Source organism: Coregonus lavaretus (assembly GCF_964263955.1).
Source record: "Coregonus lavaretus genome assembly, contig: HAP1_SCAFFOLD_833, whole genome shotgun sequence".
NCBI classification, from domain to species: Eukaryota; Metazoa; Chordata; class Actinopteri; order Salmoniformes; family Salmonidae; genus Coregonus; species Coregonus lavaretus.
The window spans coordinates 157,501-182,748 of NW_028158266.1; the positions used below are offsets into that span (position 1 = coordinate 157,501).

Consider the following 25,248-nt stretch of genomic DNA (forward strand, 5'->3'; position numbering starts at 1 on the left):
ACCCAGTGATGTACACACACACATACACACACAGTGATGTACACACACACACACACCCAGTGATGTACACACACACACACACACACAGTGATGTACACACACACACACACCCAGTGATGTACACACACACACACACACACAGTGATGTACACACACACACACACCCAGTGATGTACACACACACACACACACACAGTGATGTACACACACACACACACACACACAGTGATGTACACACACACACACACACAGTGATGTACACACACACACACACACACAGTGATGTACACACACACACCCAGTGATGTACACACACACACACAGTGATGTACACACACACACACACACACACAGTGATGCACACACACACACACACACACACACAGTGATGTACACACACACACACCCAGTGATGTACACACCCAGAAGCCTGACGTTGTGTTCCTCTTCTCCCCTCAGAGATTCCAGACATCATCAACTCTAAACATCTCAACACCTTCAGGTGAGACCACCTCTGGCTAGAGCAGGAATCTGATTGGTCTGTCAGTACAGCTGGGATCTGATTGGTCTGTCAGTACAGCTGGGATCTGATTGGTCTGTGTCAGTAGAGCTGGGATTTGATTGGTCTGTGTCAGTATGGCTGTGATCTGATTTGGTCTGTGTCAGTAGAGCTGTGATCTGATTGGTCGTTGTCAGTAGAGCTGTGATCTGATTGGTCGTTGTGATGATTCATGAAAAACAGATCAATTCGTTACATTTCTCTCTGAAACATTCTATCACCTGATTGGTTGATTCCATGGTTTTGATCTGTGATTGGTTGATTCCATGGTTTTGATCTGTGATTGGTTGGTTGCATTGTTCTGATCTGTGATTGGTTGGTTGCATTGTTCTGATCTGTGATTGGTTGGTTGCATTGTTCTGATCTGTGATTGGTTGGTTGCAGGGAGTGGAGCGGTGATCTGAAGAAGCTTCCCAACATCAAGATGAGGAAGTTCTCTTCTCAAGGGATGGACAGAACAGGAGGAGGAGAGGAGGAGGAGAGAGGAGAGGAGGAGGAGGAGGAGGAGGAGAAGAAGGAGGAGGAGGAGGCCTTGATGGAGGACTCAGATTCAGATGCCCAGGAAGACGCCCCATGATGCTTTGCATGTTTGAACTCTGGGGATGTCAGCCATCTTACCTGACTGGGGTTAAGACAACCTGTTTGTGTGTGTGTGTGTGTGTGTGTGTGTCCCAACACAGACATGTAATAAACCTGAAGACAGACCGATACTGTGGTGCTGTTTCATTGGAGAGGCGTCTCCCTCTTTAAACATAGAATTGGAGCGTGTGCGTTGCCGTGTCGGAAACTCTGAAATGTTCAACTTGGAAACTCTTTGTAGAAAGATGAGGTCCGTGCTTCCCGGGAGGTATCACAATCAACCAATAGGAAGCTCTACGCAAAAAATGTACGCACATTTTTACTCGGAGGTTCCGAGTTTCTGAGTTGTCTTGAACGTGGCGTATCAGTCAGTAACTCCACTAGAAAGGTTGTATATACAGCGCCTTCGGAAAGTATTCAGACCCCTTCTCTTTTTCCACATTTTGTTACGTTACAGCCTTATTCTAAAATGGATTAAATACTTGTTTACCCTCATCAATCTATACACAATACACCATAATGACAAAGCGAAAAAACAGGTTTATAGATTTTTTTTCTTCTAATTTATAAAAAATAAAAGACTGAAATACCTTATTTACATAAGTATTCAGACCCTTTGCTATGAGACTCGAAATTGAGCTCAGGTGCATCCTGTTTCCATTTATCATCCTTGAGATGTTTCTACAACTTGATTGGAGTCCACCTGTGGTAAATTCAATTGATTGGACATGATTTGGAAAGGCACACACCTGTCTATATAAGGTCCCACAGTTGACAGTGCATGTCAGAGCAAAAACCAAGCCATGAGGTCGAAGGAATTGTCCGTAGAGCTCCGAGACAGGATTGTGTCGAGGCACAGATCTGGGGAAGGGTACCAAAAAATGAAGGGCCTTAGTCAGGGAGGTGACCAAGAACCTGATGGTCACTCTGACAGAGCTCCAGAGTTCCTCTGTGGAGATGGGAGAACCTTCCAGAAGGACAACCATCTCTGCCGCGCTCCACCAATCAGGCCTTTATGGTAGAGTGGCCAGACGGAAGCCACTCCTCAGTAAAAGACACATGACAGCCCGCTTGGAGTTTGCCAAAAGGCACCTAAAGGACTCTCAGACCATGAGAAACAAGATTCTGTGGTGTGATGAAACCAAGATTGAACTCTTTGGCCTAAATGCCAAGTGTCACGTGGGAGGATGACGTTGGGGGCGGCTTATGGTAGAGAAATGAACATTAAATTATTTGGCAACAGCTCTGGTGGACATTCCTGCAGTCAGCATGCCAATTGCACGCTCCCTCAAAACTTGAGACATCTGTGGCATTGTGTTGTGTGACAAAACTGCACATTTTAGAGTGGCCTTTTATTGACCCCAGCACAAGGTGCACCTGTGTAATGATCATGCTGTTTAATCAGCTTCTTGATATGCCACACCTGTCAGGTGGATGGATTATCTTGGCAAAGGAGAAATGCTCACTAACAGGGATGTAAACACATTAGTGCACAACATTTGAGAGAAAATAAGCTTTTTGTGCGTATGGAACATTTCTGGGATCTTTTATTTCAGCTCATGAAACATTGGGACCAACACTTTACATGTTGCGTTTATATTTGAGTTCAGTGTTCTGTATATAGGATCTCTTTGGCTGTAATGGTGACTACCAGAGACAGACGGGGACCTCTTCAGAGAGACTTCTAGACATCAGTGACGGACGGACAGACGGGGACCTCTTCAGAGAGACTTCTAGACATCATAGTGACGGACGGACAGACGGGGACCTCTTCAGAGAGACTTCTAGACATCATAGTGACGGACGGACAGACGGGGACCTCTTCAGAGAGACTTCTAGACATCATAGTGACGGACGGACAGACGGGGACCTCTTCAGAGAGACTTCTAGACATCATAGTGACGGACGGACAGACGGGGACCTCTTCAGAGAGACTTCTAGACATCATAGTGACGGACGGACAGACGGGGACCTCTTCAGAGAGACTTCTAGACATCATAGTGACGGACGGACCTTCAATACCACATTTTCTCTTTATAAGTATTTCTATTCAGAGTAAATACTAACATAAATAAATGTTAAATAAATCAATATATGGCGATCTATGATTCTAAACCTCCTTCTGGAGAGCTGCAGGGTGTGCAGGGTTTTGTTCCAGCCCTGGAACACTTGGTTCTACGCCGCTCCTCAGGCTGTTTTATATTTAATACTGAGAGAGTATAACAGACGCTCTGATTGGCTGATCTACAGCTGCTTCTATAACAGACGCTCTGATTGGCTGATCTACAGCTGCTACTATAACAGACGCTCTGATTGGCTGATCTACAGCTGCTTCTATAACAGACGCTCTGATTGGCTGATCTACAGCTGCTTCTATAACAGACGCTCTGATTGGCTGATCTACAGCTGCTTCTATAACAGACGCTCTGATTGGCTGATCTACAGCTGCTTCTATAACAGACGCTCTGATTGGCTGATCTACAGCTGCTTCTATAACAGACGCTCTGATTGGCTGATCTACAGCTGCTTCTATAACAGACGCTCTGATTGGCTGATCTACAGCTGCTTCTATAACAGACGCTCTGATTGGCTACGTCACATTGTGACCCTTTGGTGTGCCCTAATGGACTAGAGCTGTGAGTCAGTCAGACGTTTGGACACACCTCCTCATTCCAGGGTTTTTCTTTATTTTTACTATTTTCTACATTGTAGAATAATAGTGAAGACATCAAAACTATGAAATAACACATATGGAATCATGTAGTATCCAAAAAAAGTGTTAAACAAATCAAAATATATTTAATATTTGAGATTCTTCAAAGTAGCCACCCTTTGCCTTTGACGACAGCTTTGCACACTCTTGGCATTCTCTCAACCAGCTTCATGAGGTAGTCACCTGGAATGCATTTCAATTAACAGGTGTGCCTTGTTAAAAGTTAATTTGTGGAATTTCTTTCCTTAATGCGTTTGAGTCAATCAGTTGTGTTGTGACAAGGTAGGGGTGGTATACAGAAGATAGCCCTATTTGGTAAAAGACCAAGTCCATATTATGGCAAGAACAGGTCAAATAAGCAAAGAGAAACGACAGTCCATCATTACTTTATGACATGAAGGTCAGTCAATCCGGAAAGTTTCTTCAAGTGCAGTCGCAAAAACCATCAAGCGCTATGATGAAACTGGCTCTCATGAGGACCGCCACAGGAAAGGAAGACTGGAAAAGCATTCCATGTGAAGCTGGTTGAGAGGATGCCAAGAGTGTGCAAAGCTGTCATCAAGGAAATATATTTTGATTTGTTTAACACTTTTTTGGTTACTACATGATTCCATATGTGTTATTTAATAGTTTTGATGTCTTCACTATTATTCTACAATGTAAAAATAGTAAAAATAAAGAAAATCCCTTGAATGAGTAGGTGTGTCCAAACTTTTGACTGGTACTGTATGTGTGTGTCTGTGTGTGTGTGTGTGTGTGTGTGTGTGTGTGTGTGTGTGTGTGTGTGTGTGTGTGTGTGTGGTGTGTGTGTGTGTGTGTGTGTGTGTGTGTGTGTGTGTGTGGTGTGTGTGTGTGTGTGTGTGTGTGTGTGTGTCAGACGGGGTTTCCCTCCGTGGGGTCGGAGTCCATCTGAACGACCTCCGGGGCGGGTCCTATGGGGACCTCCGCTGCCTCAGGGTGATTCCCATTGGCCAGCGCGGCGTCGGTGGGCGGCGGCTTCTCGGGGCAGTTCTGCACAGTGATGACGCGGTTGAAGGCTTTGAGTCGTCTCCATAGCAACCAGTAGACTTTACACTGGACGTACATGAACACCAGTCCACCTGTCACACCTATCGCCACAATGACCAGCTTCATCCAGAACGGCCACTCCAACACACCTGCACAGATACACTGGTTAGTTACATCTACCCAGGGGGAGGGAAGAAGAGAGATTGTGTGCGTGTATGTGTGTGTGCGTACGTGTCTTTATTTGTGTGTGTGTGTGTGTGTTTGTGTATATATGTGTGTGTTTGTGATTCCAGAACCATCCTTACCCTCAGCAGTGTAGTACTTAATCACTGATATTCTCCACATGTCATCTGAAAACACAGTAATGTTACTATATTCTCCACATGTCATCTGAAAACACAGTAATGTTACTATATTCTCCACATGTCATCTGAAAACACAGTAATGTTACTATATTCTCCACTCTGAAAACACAGTAATGTCACTATATTCTCCACATGTCATCTGAAAACACAGTAATGTTACTATATTCTCCACATGTCATCTGAAAACACAGTAATGTTACTATATTCTCCACTCTGAAAACACAGTAATGTTACTATATTCTCCACTCTGAAAACACAGTAATGTTACTATATTCTCCACATGTCATCTGAAAACACAGTAATGTTACTATATTCTCCACATGTCATCTGAAAACACAGTAATGTTACTATATTCTCCACATGTCATCTGAAAACACAGTAATGTTACTATATTCTCCACTCTGAAAACACAGTAATGTTACTATATTCTCCACATGTCATCTGAAAACACAGTAATGTTACTATATTCTCCACATGTCATCTGAAAACACAGTAATGGTACTATATTCTCCACTCTGAAAACACAGTAATGTTACTATATTCTCCACATGTCATCTGAAAACACAGTAATGTTACTATATTCTCCACTCTGAAAACACAGTAATGTTACTATATTCTCCACTCTGAAAACACAGTAATGTTACTATATTCTCCACTCTGAAAACACAGTAATGTTACTATATTCTCCACATGTCATCTGAAAACACAGTAATGTTACTATATTCTCCACATGTCATCTGAAAACACAGTAATGTTACTATATTCTCCACATGTCATCTGAAAACACAGTAATGTTACTATATTCTCCACATGTCATCTGAAAACACAGTAATGTTACTATATTCTCCACATGTCATCTGAAAACACAGTAATGTTACTATATTCTCCACTCTGAAAACACAGTAATGTTACTATATTCTCCACATGTCATCTGAAAACACAGTAATGTTACTATATTCTCCACTCTGAAAACACAGTAATGTTACTATATTCTCCACTCTGAAAACACAGTAATGTTACTATATTCTCCACATGTCATCTGAAAACACAGTAATGTTACTATATTCTCCACTCTGAAAACACAGTAATGTTACTATATTCTCCACATGTCATCTGAAAACACAGTAATGTTACTATATTCTCCACATGTCATCTGAAAACACAGTAATGTTACTATATTCTCCACTCTGAAAACACAGTAATGTTACTATATTCTCCACTCTGAAAACACAGTAATGTTACTATATTCTCCACTCTGAAAACACAGTAATGTTACTATATTCTCCACATGTCATCTGAAAACACAGTAATGTTACTATATTCTCCACTCTGAAAACACAGTAATGTTACTATATTCTCCACTCTGAAAACACAGTAATGTTACTATATTCTCCACTCTGAAAACACAGTAATGTTACTATATTCTCCACTCTGAAAACACAGTAATGTTACTATATTCTCCACTCTGAAAACACAGTAATGTTACTATATTCTCCACATGTCATCTGAAAACACAGTAATGTTACTATATTCTCCACATGTCATCTGAAAACACAGTAATGTTACTATATTCTCCACATGTCATCTGAAAACACAGTAATGTTACTATATTCTCCACTCTGAAAACACAGTAATGTTACTATATTCTCCACATGTCATCTGAAAACACAGTAATGTTACTATATTCTCCACATGTCATCTGAAAACACAGTAATGTTACTATATTCTCCACTCTGAAAACACAGTAATGTTACTATATTCTCCACATGTCATCTGAAAACACAGTAATGTTACTATATTCTCCACTCTGAAAACACAGTAATGTCACTATATTCTCCACATGTCATCTGAAAACACAGTAATGTTACTATATTCTCCACATGTCATCTGAAAACACAGTAATGTTACTATATTCTCCACTCTGAAAACACAGTAATGTTACTATATTCTCCACATGTCATCTGAAAACACAGTAATGTTACTATATTCTCCACATGTCATCTGAAAACACAGTAATGTTACTATATTCTCCACATGTCATCTGAAAACACAGTAATGTTACTATATTCTCCACATGTAATCTGAAAACACAGTAATGTTACTATATTCTCCACTCTGAAAACACAGTAATGTTACTATATTCTCCACATGTCATCTGAAAACACAGTAATGTTACTATATTCTCCACATGTAATCTGAAAACACAGTAATGTTTTCATATGATCAGCTTTAATATTGCAGATAGATTGTAACTTCCATCATTGTAATTGTCTGCATCACTTCCAATCGCCCATATGTTTTTTTTTCTCGCAAATATATATATATATATATATATATATATATATATATATATATATATATATATACATACACATACATACACATACATATAAATACATATACATACATATATATACACATATCCTTTAAAAAATATACATTCCCCTTTATTACTTTCCAACCCCGCCACCCCTTCCCTACTTGGAGTAAACTTGTGAACAACAATGCTTAGGCCTCTACTTCCAGCTTATACATACTATATACATTTTATGGACACAGTCAATTTTACAATAATTATATTTTGTTTGTTTTTACTCCTGAACTTCCTCTACCCTCAACCTCTCCGACCATTTTCATGATGTCCATCCAGTTTGCTTCTATATGCCATATCTTTCTAACTGTGCTCTTTCACAAAAGCTCTCAACACCTATAACCTATAACCTTATTATGGACACAGCGTGCTTTACATTAGTTATCTTGTTGTTATTAGTTGTTGTTATTAGTCCCAACCTTCAGCTCCATTCAGCCCCTCCCATCTATCTCTTAACACCATCCATATTGGATTTCTATTTGCCATATATCTTTCAACTGTACTGTGATGTTTTACAAAAGTTCTGAACCCTTCTATTCTCATTATTTCTACAGATTGTGTCACGACTTCCACCGAGGCTGCCTCCCCTCCTTGTTCGGGCAGGAATACTAACCACTGCCGCCCCAATCACCATCACAATTGTCTTGTCAATCACACACATCTGGTTCTATTCCCCTAATTTGTCCGTGTATAAGTGTTCCCTCTGGCCCCTTGTCCTTGTGGGTGATTGTTTATTTGTGGAGGTTAGTGAAGCTCGGTGGAGCTCGTGTATTGTGTATCGACGGGAGTATTTTCCCGTGTGCCTTGTATTTTCCAGTGCGCCTGTTTTGTGCCCTGGAGTGTGTTTGACGCATTTCTGCGTAAACCTGTATTTTGCGGATTAAAGCCTGTTATTCTGTGATTTACCCTCCTGCGCCTGACTCCTTCAACACCACCTTATCACAGATTGTAAATTGAAAATAAATAATTTTGCTAAAAGTATTATTATATTATTGATCGAATTACTAACTTTTCAGATCACCCAGTAGTGCTATCTGCAGGGTTAGCTCCAGGTAAATATTGCAATCCTTTAGCCATTCCTGGACCGGTCCAAAAACAAGCTACAAATGTACAGTACCAAAACAAATGATCTAATGATTCTGTCTCTTCACAGAAAAATCTTCAGAGCTGGGAAGATTGTATCCCCCATATAAATAACATTCTATTGGTAGCAAGAATTCGGTATAATAATTTTAATCGAAAAATTCTAAGTTTTGAATCTGGCGTCGTTTTGTGCATCAGTTCATAAACACTATGCCATGGAATCGGTACGTCAAAAATCTCCTCCCAACTATTTTGCAATCTATATGGGACGGCTGTCAATCCTTTGGTCCTTAAATGAAACTGATATACTTTTTTATTTATCACAGTTTTCTTTAACCAATTATGTTCTTTAATGCGGCCGACAGACAAGTTCCTTACTTTCTCCCCCTTCCACTTTCCTCTTCCATTTTTGCGGTAATGCTGCAATTATTTGGTTGTAGTTTTGGGTAGAGCAGACTTTTCCATATGTTTTTGGTAGCTGCATGTGCGACATAACTCCACCAGTCCTACCGATGATATCATTTACGAAGATTATACCTTTTTAAACATTTTGTCCAAAAAATGAGTTTTTTTGATCAATTAGTATATTTGAGTTTAACCACAATAGTTGTTGCATTATTTGTTCTGTTGTTTCTGGAGGATTACATTGAGATTGCAACCAACTTTCTATGGCTTGTTTTAGAAATAGTGATATTTGGGAGATAATTTCCTTTTCAAATAACTAAAAGTGAGAGGTTGTAATCTGAATAAAGGGTAAAAGGCTATTCTTGAACATAGGGTGAGACAATCTTCCTAATTTGCTAGAGAACCAGTTCGGATTTAAGTATAACTTTTGTATGACTGAAGCTTTTAGTGATAGTTCTAATGCTTTAATATTTAATAATTTCTGTCCTCTGAATTCATATTCATTATATAAATAGGCCCGTTTAATTCTGTCTGGCTTGCCGTTCCAAATAAAATGGAATATTTTTTTCTCATATACTATCATTTTAAAAACTGTTCGCTAGGCGTAGGCAAGACCATAAGCAAATAGGTAAACTGGGATAATACTAAAGAGTTATTCACAGTGATTTTTCCACAAATAGACAGGCACCCACCTTTCCATGGTAGTAAGATCTTATCTATTTTTGCTAACTTTTTATTAAAATGTATTGGAGTGAGATCATTTATTTCCTTGGGGATATGTATTCCGAGTATATCCACATCACCATCAGACCATTTTATTGGTAAACTACATGGTAATGTAAAAACTATTTAAAAGAAAACATGAATAATCAGCATACAATGACACCTTTGTTTTTAAGCCCTGGATTTCTAATCCCTTGATATTATTGTTGGATCTGATTTTAATAGCTAACATCTCGATGGCCATAATAAATAGATATGCCGATAGTGGACAACCTTGTTTCACTCCTCTTGACAGTTTAATACTTTCTGAGAAGTAGCCATTATTTACTATTTTACACCTAGGGTTACTATACATGATTTTAACCCATTTTATAAGAGATTCACCAAAATTGAAATGCTCCAGGCATTTAAATATAAACTCCAGTCGTACTTTATCAAATGCCATTTCAAAGTCTGCTATGAATACCAGGCCTGTTTTCCCAGATTTTTCATAGTGTTCTATTGTTTCCAGTACTTGCCTTATGTTATCTCCAATGTATCGTCCATGTAAAAAAAATCTGTCTGATTAGAATGAATAATGTCCGACAATACCTTTTTAATTCTATGCGCTATACACTGAAGTGTAAAGGGGCCTCCAAGTTTTTTAATGGACTGGATCTTTATATTTTCCACTTGTATCCTGTTTCAGTAATAATGAAATCAGACATTCTTCTTGAGTGTCTGAAAATCTACCATTTACATAGGAGTGGTTCAAACATGCTAATAATGGTCTTCTGAGTATATCAAAAAAGGTTTGGTATACCTCGACTGGTATGCCATCCAACCCTGGAGTTTTCCCGGACTTCAAGGCTTTAACTGCATCCAGAAGTTCCTCCTCTGTAATTTGACCTTTACATGAGTCTTTCTGTACAGCTGATAATTTTACATTACCAATAGAAAAAAATCCTTACAATTAACTTCGCTTAGTGGAGATGGAGGAGACTGAAACTAAAACAAATGCTTAAAGTACTTTACTTCCTCCTTCAAAATATCATTTGGTGAATCATTTGTAACCAGTTTCAGTAAATTATTTTTGGTAGCATTCCTATGTTGAAGATTAAAAAAGAATTTGAGGCATTTTTCCCCATATTCCATCCAGTTTGCTTTATTTGTATAATATATTACACTTGATATTTTTTGAATAAGTTTCTCCATTTCTTTTTGTTTTTCCTCTAATTTATTCTGAGCCTCTATGTTACAGTTTTTATTGCTATCTATCTGTTCTGTTAGACCTTCTATTTCTTTTGTTAGTGTGGACTCTTTTGACCTAAATTGCTTTTGTTTTTGAGATGAGTACTGAATTGCATGGCCTCTAAAGGCACATTTAAAGGTGTCCCATACAATAAGGGGATTCGCTGTACCCATGTTATGTCGGAAAAAAACAGTTATAAATTCCTCTGTCCTAGTTAAAAACAAGTTATCATCCAATAGGCTTTGAGTAAATGTCCAATATCCTCGCCCACGTGGAAATTCAGTAAGAGTAATGTATATGCCAATTATATGATGGTCCGACCGCATTCTGTCCCCTATCAACACTTTTTAAACTTTTGGTGCCAACGAGAATGACATAAGAAAGAAGTCAAGACAACTAGCTTGATTCAGTCTCCGCCATGTATATCTCACTAGGTCAGGATTTCTTTTTTTTTTTTTTTTTTTTTTTGTCATTTAGCAGACGCTCTTATCCAGAGCGACTTACAGGAGCAATTAGGGTTAAGTGCCTTGCTCAAGGGCACATCGACAGATTTTTCACCTAGTCGGCTCTGGGATTAGAACCAGCGACCTTTCGGTTACTGGCACAACGCTCTTACCCACTAAGCTATAAGCCTCCATATATCTACTAGTTCTAATGTATCCATGACATTCATGATTTCCTTAAGCGCATGAGGGTGATAGTTTGTAGTGTGATTTTAACTTAAAGCGTGTACAGCCTCAGTGTTCACAGTAAACGCTTGCTGGAAGTTGCACAGAATTTTCACAACGTTCAAGTTTGAACTCAACAGACCTGAAATTTGCTCGGTGCCGAAATAAATTAGAGGGAACATTGGTTAGGATTATATAGAAGTTAGGTTAAGGTTGTATAGAAGTTGGGTTAAAGTTGTATATATGTTGGGTTAAGGTTGTAGAGAAGTTGGGTAAGGTTGTATAGAGGTTGAGTTAAGGTTGTATAGAGGTTGTATAGAGGTTGGGTTAAGGTTGTATAGAGGTTGAGCTAAGGTTGTATAGAGGTTAAGGTTGTATAGAGGTTGTATAGAGGTTGGGTTAAGGTTGTATAGAGGTTGGGCTAAGGTTGAACAGAGGTTGGGTTAAGGCTGTATAGAAGTTGTGTTAAGGTTGTATAGAAGTTGGGTTAAGGTTGTATAGAGGTTGGGTTAAAGTTGTATAGAGGTTGTATAGAGGTTGGGTTAAGGTTGTATAGAGGTTGAGCTAAGGTTGTATAGAGGTTAAGGTTGTATAGAGGTTGTATAGAGGTTGGGTTAAGGTTGTATAGAGGTTGGGTAAAGGCTGTATAGAAGTTGGGTTAAGGTTTAAGAAGTTGGGTTAAGGTTGAAAGAAGGTGGGTTAAGTTTATATAGAAGTTAGGTTGTATAGAGGTTGGATTAAGGTCAGGGTGTAGTTACTGACCGTTGTTGCGTCCCAGGTTGATCTCGTGGAGGGTTCTGTTGACGAGGACGTATACGGACCAGAGAACACAACCGATGGCCACCAGGTGGAACATCACGGAACATAAGATCTTCCTCCTCTCATTGGTCGACATCTGTAGCTTCTCCCACTGCGGGGGAGAGAGAGAGAGAGAGAGAGAGAGAGAGACTTCTATAAGTTGGTAAACAAACTGAAAGGGTGCATACTGCCCCCTGGAGGGTGTTGTCTGAACAGGTATAAAGCCAAGGTTGGTGATTTACTGCCCCCTGGAGGGTGTTGTCTGAACAGGTATAAAGCCAAGGTTGGTGATTTACTGCCCCCTGGAGGGTGTTGTCTGAACAGGTATAAAGCCAAGGTTGGTGATTTACTGCCCCATGGAGGGTGTTGTCTGAACAGGTATAAAGCCAAGGTTGGTGCTTTACTGCCCCCTGGAGGGTGTTGTCTGAACAGATATAAACCCAAGGTTGGTGATTTACTGCCCCCTGGAGGGTGTTGTCTGAACAGATATAAACCCAAGGTTGGTGATTTACTGCCACCTGTAGTTATGGAATGTTTGCTCACAAGTATAATTCATTGGCTGATCCCTCCTGATGACCTGGATGGAATCATGTGATCCTTCCTTAACCCATAGGAAGTCCCACCCAGTTAGAACACTACTTAGAACTGGTGAAATCCCTCCATGTCTCCGCCCATGCTACCACTGGCTTTGGGGCACTAGAGTTGTCTATCTAAGTCTATGGTGTGTGTTTACCTAACATAGAGGGTAGATGTGTTGAGGTGTGTGTAGATGTGTTGAGGTGTGTATAGAGGGTAGATGTGTTGAGGTGTGTATAGAGGGTAGATGTGTTGAGGTGTGTATAGAGGGTAGATGTGTTGAGGTGTGTATAGAGGGTAGATGTGTTGAGGTGTGGGTAGATGTGTTGAGGTGTGTGTAGAGGGTAGATATGTTGAGGTGTGTATAGAGGGTAGATGTGTTGAGGTGTGTATAAAGGGTAGATGTGTTGAGGTGTGTGTAGAGGGTAGATGTGTTGAGGTGTGTATAGAGGGTAGATGTGTTGAGGTGTGTGTAGATGTGTTGAGGTGTGTATAGAGGGTAGATGTGTTGAGGTGTGTGTAGATGTGTTGAGGTGTGTATAGAGGGTAGATGTGTTGAGGTGTGTATAGAGGGTAGATGTGTTGAGGTGTGTATAGAGGGTAGATGTGTTGAGGTGTGTATAGAGGGTAGATGTGTTGAGGTGTGTATAGAGGGTAGATGTGTTGAGGTGTGTGTAGAGGGTAGATGTGTTGAGGTGTGTATAGAGGGTAGATGTGTTGAGGTGTGTGTAGAGGGTAGATGTGTTGAGGTGTGTGTAGATGTGTTGAGGTGTGTGTAGAGGGTAGATGTGTTGAGGTGTGTATAGAGGGTAGATGTGTTGAGGTGTGTATAGAGGGTAGATGTGTTGAGGTGTGTGTAGATGTGTTGAGGTGTGTATAGAGGGTAGATGTGTTGAGGTGTGTGTAGAGGGTAGATGTGTTGAGGTGTGTGTAGAGGGTAGATGTGTTGAGGTGTGTGTAGATGTGTTGAGGTGTGTATAGAGGGTAGATGTGTTGAGGTGTGTGTAGAGGGTAGATGTGTTGAGGTGTGTATAGAGGGTAGATGTGTTGAGGTGTGTATAGAGGGTAGATGTGTTGAGGTGTGTGTAGAGGGTAGATGTGTTGAGGTGTGTATAGAGGGTAGATGTGTTGAGGTGTGTATAGAGGGTAGATGTGTTGAGGTGTGTATAGAGGGTAGATGTGTTGAGGTGTGTGTAGAGGGTAGATGTGTTGAGGTGTGTATAGAGGGTAGATGTGTTGAGGTGTGTGTAGAGGGTAGATGTGTTGAGGTGTGTATAGAGGGTAGATGTGTTGAGGTGTGTATAGAGGGTAGATGTGTTGAGGTGTGTATAGAGGGTAGATGTGTTGAGGTGTGTATAGAGGGTAGATGTGTTGAGGTGTGTGTAGAGGGTAGATGTGTTGAGGTGTGTATAGAGGGTAGATGTGTTGAGGTGTGTATAGAGGGTAGATGTGTTGAGGTGTGTGTAGAGGGTAGATGTGTTGAGGTGTGTGTAGAGGGTAGATGTGTTGAGGTGTGTATAGAGGGTAGATGTGTTGAGGTGTGTATAGAGGGTAGATGTGTTGAGGTGTGTATAGAGGGTAGATGTGTTGAGGTGTGTGTAGAGGGTAGATGTGTTGAGGTGTGTGTAGAGGGTAGATGTGTTGAGGTGTGTATAGAGGGTAGATGTGTTGAGGTGTGTATAGAGGGTAGATGTGTTGAGGTGTGTATAGAGGGTAGATGTGTTGAGGTGTGTATAGAGGGTAGATGTGTTGAGGTGTGTGTAGATGTGTTGAGGTGTGTATAGAGGGTAGATGTGTTGAGGTGTGTATAGAGGGTAGATGTGTTGAGGTGTGTGTAGAGGGTAGATGTGTTGAGGTGTGTGTAGAGGGTAGATGTGTTGAGGTGTGTGTAGATGTGTTGAGGTGTGTGTAGAGGGTAGATGTGTTGAGGTGTGTATAGAGGGTAGATGTGTTGAGGTGTGTGTAGAGGGTAGATGTGTTGAGGTGTGTATAGAGGGTAGATGTGTTGAGGTGTGTGTAGAGGGTAGATGTGTTGAGGTGTGTATAGAGGGTAGATGTGTTGAGGTGTGTGTAGATGTGTTGAGGTGTGTATAGAGGGTAGATGTGTTGAGGTGTGTATAGAGGGTAGATGTGTTGAGGTGTGTGTAGAGGGTAGATGTGTTGAGGTGTGTATAGAGGGTAGATGTGTTGAGGTGTGTGTAGAGGGTAGATGTGTTGAGGTATGTGTAGAGGGTAGATGTGTTGAGGTGTGTGTAGAGGGTAGATGTGTTGAGGTATGTGTAGAGGGTAGATGTGTTGAGGTGTGTGTAGAGGGTAGATGTGTTGAGGTGTGTATAGAGGGTAGATGTGTTGAGGTGTGTGTAGAGGGTAGATGTGTTGAGGTGTGTATAGAGGGTAGATGTGTTGAGGTGTGTATAGAGGGTAGATGTGTTGAGGTGTGTGTAGAGGGTAGATGTGTTGAGGTGTGTATAGAGGGTTGATGTGTTGAGGTGTGTGTAGATGTGTTGAGGTGTGTATAGAGGGTAGATGTGTTGAGGTGTGTATAGAGGGTAGATGTGTTGAGGTGTGTGTAGATGTGTTGAGGTGTGTATAGAGGGTAGATGTGTTGAGGTGTGTATAGAGGGTAGATGTGTTGAGGTGTGTGTAGAGGGTAGATGTGTTGAGGTGTGTATAGAGGGTAGATGTGTTGAGGTGTGTAGAGGGTAGATGTGTTGAGGTGTGTGTAGAGGGTAGATGTGTTGAGGTGTGTATAGAGGGTAGATGTGTTGAGGTGTGTATAGAGGGTAGATGTGTTGAGGTGTGTGTAGAGGGTAGATGTGTTGAGGTGTGTATAGAGGGTAGATGTGTTGAGGTGTGTATAGAGGGTAGATGTGTTGAGGTGTGTATAGAGGGTAGATGTGTTGAGGTGTGTATAGAGGGTAGATGTGTTGAGGTGTGTGTAGATGTGTTGAGGTGTGTATAGAGGGTAGATGTGTTGAGGTGTGTATAGAGGGTAGATGTGTTGAGGTGTGTATAGAGGGTAGATGTGTTGAGGTGTGTGTAGAGGGTAGATGTGTTGAGGTGTGTGTAGAGGGTAGATGTGTTGAGGTGTGTATAGAGGGTAGATGTGTTGAGGTGTGTGTAGAGGGTAGATGTGTTGAGGTGTGTATAGAGGGTAGATGTGTTGAGGTGTGTGTAGATGTGTTGAGGTGTGTATAGAGGGTAGATGTGTTGAGGTGTGTAGAGGGTAGATGTGTTGAGGTGTGTATAGAGGGTAGATGTGTTGAGGTGTGTAGAGGGTAGATGTGTTGAGGTGTGTATAGAGGGTAGATGTGTTGAGGTGTGTATAGAGGGTAGATGTGTTGAGGTGTGTGTAGAGGGTAGATGTGTAGAGGTGTGTATAGAGGGTAGATGTGTTGAGGTGTGTATAGAGGGTAGATGTGTTGAGGTGTGTATAGAGGGTAGATGTGTTGAGGTGTGTATAGAGGGTAGATGTGTTGAGGTGTGGGTAGATGTGTTGAGGTGTGTATAGAGGGTAGATGTGTTGAGGTGTGTGTAGATGTGTTGAGGTGTGTATAGAGGGTAGATGTGTTGAGGTGTGTGTAGAGGGTAGATGTGTTGAGGTGTGTGTAGAGGGTAGATGTGTTGAGGTGTGTATAGAGGGTAGATGTGTTGAGGTGTGTATAGAGGGTAGATGTGTTGAGGTGTGTACATTTTACATTTACATTTTAGTCATTTAGCAGACGCTCTTATCCAGAGCGACTTACATGAGCAATTAGGGTTAAGTGCCTTGCTTAAGGGCACATCGACAGATTTTTCACCTAGTCGGCTCAGGGATTAGAACCAGCGACCTTTCGGTTACTGGCACAACGCTCTTACCCACTAAGCTACCTGCCGCCCCACTAAGCTACCTGCCGTGTATAGAGGGTAGATGTGTTGAGGTGTGTATAGAGGGTAGATGTGTTGAGGTGTGTATATAGGGTAGATGTGTTGAGGTGTGTATAGAGGGTAGATGTGTTGAGGTGTGTGTAGAGGGTAGATGTGTTGAGGTGTGTATAGATGTGTTGAGGTGTGTATAGAGGGTAGATGTGTTGAGGTGTGTATAGAGGGTAGATGTGTTGAGGTGTGTGTAGAGGGTAGATGTGTTGAGGTGTGTGTATAGAGGGTAGATGTATAGAGGGTAGATGTGTTGAGGTGTGTACATTTTACATTTACATTTTAGTCATTTAGCAGACGCTCTTATCCAGAGCGACTTACATGAGCAATTAGGGTTAAGTGCCTTGCTTAAGGGCACATCGACAGATTTTTCACCTAGTCGGCTCAGGGATTAGAACCAGCGACCTTTCGGTTACTGGCACAACGCTCTTACCCACTAAGCTACCTGCCGCCCCACTAAGCTACCTGCCGTGTATAGAGGGTAGATGTGTTGAGGTGTGTATAGAGGGTAGATGTGTTGAGGTGTGTGTAGAGGGTAGATGTGTTGAGGTGTGTATAGATGTGTTGAGGTGTGTATAGAGGGTAGATGTGTTGAGGTGTGTATAGAGGGTAGATGTGTTGAGGTGTGTGTAGAGGGTAGATGTGTTGAGGTGTGTATAGAGGGTAGATGTGTTGAGGTGTGTGTAGAGGGTAGATGTGTTGAGGTGTGTATAGAGGGTAGATGTGTTGAGGTGTGTGTAGATGGTAGATGTGTTGAGGTGTGTGTAGAGGGTAGATGTGTTGAGGTGTGTGTAGAGGGTAGATGTGTTGAGGTGTGGGTAGAGGGTAGATGTGTTGAGGTGTGTATAGAGGGTAGATGTGTTGAGGTGTGTATAGAGGGTAGATGTGTTGAGGTGTGTATATAGGGTAGATGTGTTGAGGTGTGTGTAGATGTGTTGAGGTGTGTGTAGAGGGTAGATGTGTTGAGGTGTGTATAGAGGGTAGATGTGTTGAGGTGTGTGTAGATGTGTTGAGGTGTGTATAGAGGGTAGATGTGTTGAGGTGTGTATAGAGGGTAGATGTGTTGAGGTGTGTATAGAGGGTAGATGTGTTGAGGTGTGTATATAGGGTAGATGTGTTGAGGTGTGTGTAGAGGGTAGATGTGTTGAGGTGTGTATAGAGGGTAGATGTGTTGAGGTGTGTGTAGATGTGTTGAGGTGTGTATAGAGGGTAGATGTGTTGAGGTGTGTGTAGATGTGTTGAGGTGTGTATAGAGGGTAGATGTGTTGAGGTGTGTATAGAGGGTAGATGTGTTGAGGTGTGTGTAGATGTGTTGAGGTGTGTATAGAGGGTAGATGTGTTGAGGTGTGTATAGAGGGTAGATGTGTTGAGGTGTGTATAGAGGGCAGATGTGTTGAGGTGTGTGTAGAGGGTAGATGTGTTGAGGTGTGTGTAGATGTGTTGAGGTGTGTATAGAGGGTAGATGTGTTGAGGTGTGTATAGAGGGTAGATGTGTTGAGGTGTGTATAGAGGGTAGATGTGTTGAGGTGTGTATAGAGGGTAGATGTGTTGAGGTGTGTATATAGGGTAGATGTGTTGAGGTGTGTGTAGAGGGTAGATGTGTTGAGGTGTGTATAGAGGGTAGATGTGTTGAGGTGTGTATAGAGGGTAGATGTGTTGAGGTGTGTATAGAGGGTAGATGTGTTGAGGTGTGTATAGAGGGTAGATGTGTTGAGGTGTGTATAGAGGGTAGATGTGTTGAGGTGTGTATAGAGGGTGGATGTGTTGAGGTGTGTATAGAGGGTAGATGTGTTGAGGTGTGTGTAGAGGGTAGATGTGTTGAGGTGTGTGTAGATGTGTTGAGGTTTGTGTAGAGGGTAGATGTGTTGAGGTGTGGGTAGATGTGTTGAGGTGTGTATAGAGGGTAGATGTGTTGAGGTGTGTATATAGGGTAGATGTGTTGAGGTGTGTGTAGAGGGTAGATGTGTTGAGGTGTGTATATAGGGTAGATGTGTTGAGGTGTGTGTAGAGGGTAGATGTGTTGAGGTGTGTGTAGATGTGTTGAGGTGTGTGTAGAGGGTAGATGTGTTGAGGTGTGTGTAGATGTGTTGAGGTGTGTGTAGAGGGTAGATGTGTTGAGGTGTGTATAGAGGGTAGATGTGTTGAGGTGTGTATAGAGGGTAGATGTGTTGAGGTGTGTGTAGATGTGTTGAGGTGTGTATAGAGGGTAGATGTGTTGAGGTGTGTGTAGAGGGTAGATGTGTTGAGGTGTGTATAGAGGGTAGATGTGTTGAGGTGTGTATAGAGGGTAGATGTGTTGAGGTGTGTATAGAGGGTAGATGTGTTGAGGTGTGTGTAGAGGGTAGATGTGTTGAGGTGTGTATAGAGGGTAGATGTGTTGAGGTGTGTATAGAGGGTAGATGTGTTGAGGTGTGGGTAGAGGGTAGATGTGTTGAGGTGTGTGTAGATGTGTTGAGGTGTGTGTAGAGGGTAGATGTGTTGAGGTGTGTATAGAGGGTGGATGTGTTGAGGTGTGTATAGAGGGTGGATGTGTTGAGGTGTGTATAGAGGGTAGATGTGTTGAGGTGTGTGTAGAGGGTAGATGTGTTGAGGTGTGTGTAGATGTGTTGAGGTGTGTGTAGAGGGTAGATGTGTTGAGGTGTGTATAGAGGGTAGATGTGTTGAGGTGTGTGTAGAGGGTAGATGTGTTGAGGTGTGTGTAGATGTGTTGAGGTGTGTGTAGATGTGTTGAGGTGTGGGTAGATGTGTTGAGGTGTGTATAGAGGGTAGATGTGTTGAGGTGTGGGTAGATGTGTTGAGGTGTGGGTAGATGTGTTGAGGTGTGTTTACCTTACGGAGAGGTTTAAGGTGAGCCTCCATAATGAAGTTGTATTGGCAGAGCTCACAGCAGTGTGTGTCTGAAGACTTGATCCACTGGTTGAGACAGTCCTGGTGAACAAACCTCATGCTGCCTGTACAGTGGCATGGGGTGATCAACACACACTCCTCATCTCCCTCACAGTGGCAGATCCTACACACACACACACACACAGAGAAACACAGAGATGAACACACACACACTCACACACACACACACACACACACACACACACACACACACACACACACACACACACACACATAAACACAGAGATGAACACACACACATACACACACACACACAGAGAAACACAGAGATGAACACACACACACACACACACACACACACACACACACAGAAACACAGAGATGAACACACACACACACACACACACACAGAAACACAGAGATGAACACATACACACACACACACACAGAGAAACACACACAGAGAAACACAGAGAAACACACACAGCCCTACCTGCAGACCTCCAGCTCGTCATCGGAGCAGCCTTCGGGGGCGTTGCAGCCCCCATATCTCCGTGGCGACTGAGCGGACATGTCTCCACCCCCTGTCCCTGTCTCCTGGTAACTCTTAGTGATCTGCCCCTCTCCCTCTCCGTCCTCAGCCAATGATGAGCTGCCGGCCTGGCTACGGAACTTAGACCCCGCCCCCTCCCTGCGCTGGGAGCTCCGCCTTCTCTCCTCCTTTCCCTCCCCTCCTCCCCCTGATCGTCGGTTCTTCACTCCGGAACCATTCTCCAGTGGAACCTCCTTCCCCTCATCAGACCCTACAGACTGCAGCTCCATCTCCTCTCCTCCTCCTCCCCCTCCCCCCTCCCTCTCCCTGCCACTCCCACTGCGACGCCTCCCCCTCCTGGCCTTCTCTCTGCTCCAGCTCCTGGCCTCCCGCCCCGCCTCCCCGTCAGACGACGAATCAGATTCAGGAGGGGCGGCGCTACGCTGGCGGGGGTGTTCCCCTCTCCTCTCCCTCCTCCTCTCCCCTCTCCTCTCCCTCCTCTCTCCGCTGCGGTCAGAGCTGCGGTCACTGTGTTGGACCGGGTCATCATGTGCTGCGGTCGCTGGGCCGTCAGGGGCGGAGCAGGAGTCTCTCTTCCTGTTTGGTTTCTTCTTCTTCCTGGTTTGTCCCTGCTGGGAGGAGCCTAATACAGCGCTGCTCACCGTCATCACTGCTGTGTCACAACCTTCCTCTACACGACACAGCGGCACTGGCCTACACACACACACACACACAGACACACACAGAGACACACACGGAGACACAGAGACACACACGGAGACACACAGAGACACACACAGAGACACACACGGAGACACACAAGGAGACACACACGGAGACACACACGGAGACACACAGAGACACACACGGAGACACACAGAGACACACACGGAGACACACATGGAGACACACACGGAGACACACACAGAGACACACACGGAGACACAGAGACACACACGGAGACACACACGGAGACACACAGAGACACACACGGAGACACACAGAGACACACACAGAGACACACACGGAGACACACAAGGAGACACACACGGAGACACACACGGAGACACACAGAGACACACACGGAGACACACAGAGACACACACAGAGACACACATGGAGACACACACGGAGACACACACGGAGACACACACAGAGACACACACGGAGACACACACAGAGACACACAGAGACACACACAGAGACACACAGAGACACACACAGAGACACACATGGAGACACACACGGAGACACACACGGAGACACACACAGAGACACACACGGAGACACACAGAGACACACACAGAGACACACACAGAGACACACACAGAGACACACACGGAGACACACACAGAGACACACACAGAGACACAGACGGACACACACGGAGACACACACAGAGACACACACAGAGACACACACGGATACACACACGGATACACACACAGAGACACACACACGGAGACACACACAGAGACACACACAGAGACACACACGGAGACACACACACACACGGAGACACACACGGAGACACACACGGAGACACACAAGGAGACACACACGGAGACACACACAGAGACACACACAGAGACACACACAGAGACACACACACACACGGAAACACACACGGAGACACACACAGAGACAGAGACACACACACACACAAGGAGACACACACAAGGAGACACACACAAGGAGACACACACGGAGACACACACGGAGACACACATGGAGACACACACGGAGACACACACGGAGACACACATGGAGACACACACGGAGACACACACAGAGACACACACGGAGACACAGAGACACACACGGAGACACACACGGAGACACACAGAGACACACACAGAGACACACAGAGACACACACAGAGACACACACGGAGACACACAAGGAGACACACACGGAGACACACACGGAGACACACAGAGACACACACGGAGACACACAGAGACACACACAGAGACACACATGGAGACACACACGGAGACACACACGGAGACACACACAGAGACACACACGGAGACACACACAGAGACACACAGAGACACACACAGAGACACACAGAGACACACACAGAGACACACATGGAGACACACACGGAGACACACACGGAGACACACACAGAGACACACACGGAGACACACAGAGACACACACGGAGACACACAGAGACACACACAGAGACACACAGAGACACACACAGAGACACACACAGAGACACACACGGAGACACACACAGAGACACACACAGAGACACAGACGGACACACACGGAGACACACACAGAGACACACACAGAGACACACACGGATACACACACGGATACACACACAGAGACACACACACGGAGACACACACAGAGACACACACAGAGACACACACGGAGACACACACACACACGGAGACACACACGGAGACACACACGGAGACACACAAGGAGACACACACGGAGACACACACAGAGACACACACAGAGACACACACAGAGACACACACACACACGGAAACACACACGGAGACACACACAGAGACAGAGACACACACACACACAAGGAGACACACACAAGGAGACACACACAAGGAGACACACACGGAGACACACACGGAGACACACATGGAGACACACACGGAGACACACACGGAGACACACAAGGAGACACACACGGAGACACACACAGAGACACACATGGAGACACACACACACACGGAAACACACAAGGAGACACACACGGAGACACACACAGAGACACACACAGAGACACACACGGAGACACACACAGAGACACACACGGAGACACACACGGAGACACACACAGAGACACACACGGAGACACACACGGAGACACACACGGAGACACACACAGAGACACACACAGAGACACACACGGAGACACACACAGAGACACACACAGAGACACACACGGAGACACACACGGAGACACACAGAGACACACACATGGAGACACACATGGAGACACACATGGAGACACACACAGAGACACACACGGAGACACACACGGAGACACACACGGAGACACACACAGAGACACACACGGAGACACACACGGAGACACACACAGAGACACACACGGAGACACACAGAGACACACACATGGAGACACACATGGAGACACACATGGAGACACACATGGAGACACACATGGAGACACACACGGAGACACACATGGAGACACACATGGAGACACACACAGAGACACACACGGAGACACACACGGAGACACACACAGAGACACACACAGAGACACACACGGAGACACACACGGAGACACACAGAGACACACACGGAGACACACATGGAGACACACACGGAAACACACAAGGAGACACACACGGAGACACACAGAGACACACACAGAGACACACACGGAGACACACACGGAGACACACACGGAGACACACACGGAGACACACACACACACGGAAACACACAAGGAGACACACACGGAGACACACACAGAGACACACACAGAGACACACACGGAGACACACACGGAGACACACACGGAGACACACACGGAGACACACACGGAGACACACACGGAGACACACAGAGACACACACGGAGACACACACGGAGACACACACAGAGACACACACGGAGACACACACGGAGACACACACAGAGACACACACAGAGACACACACAGAGACACACACAGAGACACACACGGAGACACACACAGAGACACACACAGAGACACACACGGAGACACACACGGAGACACACAGAGACACACACATGGAGACACACATGGAGACACACATGGAGACACACACAGAGACACACACGGAGACACACACGGAGACACACATAGAGAAACACACGGATACACACACGGAGACACACACAGAGACACACACAGAGACACACACGGAGACACACACGGAGACACACAGAGACACACACATGGAGACACACATGGAGACACACATGGAGACACACATGGAGACACACATGGAGACACACACAGAGACACACACGGAGACACACACGGAGACACACACAGAGACACACACGGAGACACACAGAGACACACACGGAGACACACATGGAGACACACACGGAGACACACAAGGAGACACACACAGAGACACACACACACGGAAACACACACAAGGAGACACAGGCGGAGATACACACAGAGACACACACAGAGACACACACAGAGACACACAAGGAGACACACACGGAGACACACACACACACGGAGACACACACAGAGACACACACGGAGACACACAGAGACACACACAGAGACACACACGGAGACACACAGAGACACACAAGGAGACACACACACAGAGACACACAAGGAGACACACAAGGAGACACACGGAGACACACCCGGAGATACACACGGAGATACACACAGAGACACACAGAGACACACACGGAGACACACAGAGACACACACGGAGACACACAGAGACACACACGGAGACACACAGAGACACACACGGACACACACAGAGACACACACACAGAGACACACACAGAGACACACACGGAGACACACAGAGACACACACAGAGACACACATGGAGACACACAGAGACACACACACAGAGACACACAGAGACACACACGGAGACACACACAGAGACACACACGGAGACACACACGGAGACACACACGGAGACACACATGGAGACACACACGGAGACACACACAGAGACACACACAGAGACACACACGGAGACACACAGAGACACACACAGAGACACACATGGAGACACACAGAGACACACACACAGAGACACACAGAGACACACACGGAGACACACACAGAGACACACACGGAGACACACACAGAGACACACACAGAGACACACACAGAGACACA

The 25,248-nt window shown here is 44.3% G+C and overlaps 2 protein-coding genes across 2 annotated transcripts in view; one reads left to right on the top strand and one right to left on the bottom strand.

The window, feature by feature from the left end:
* The window catches only part of LOC311124236 (translation machinery-associated protein 16-like), a 36,642-nt gene extending 35,375 nt beyond the window's left edge, over positions 1-1,267 (top strand). The window contains exons 6-7 of the mRNA XM_084198414.1: positions 460-502; positions 944-1,267. Of these exons, the coding sequence (XP_084054540.1) occupies positions 460-502; positions 944-1,136 (236 nt within the window). The 3' untranslated portion in view covers positions 1,137-1,267. The remainder of the gene's footprint in view (positions 1-459; positions 503-943) is intronic.
* Positions 1,268-4,724: 3,457 nt separating this feature from the next.
* marchf1 (membrane-associated ring finger (C3HC4) 1) overlaps positions 4,725-25,248 on the bottom strand; it is a gene marked incomplete at both ends in the record, with an annotated part of 57,977 nt that continues 37,453 nt past the window's right edge. Inside the window, 3 exons of the mRNA XM_084198411.1 lie at positions 4,725-5,008; positions 12,468-12,615; positions 19,824-20,004. Coding sequence (XP_084054537.1) covers positions 4,725-5,008; positions 12,468-12,615; positions 19,824-20,004 — 613 coding nt within the window. The remainder of the gene's footprint in view (positions 5,009-12,467; positions 12,616-19,823; positions 20,005-25,248) is intronic.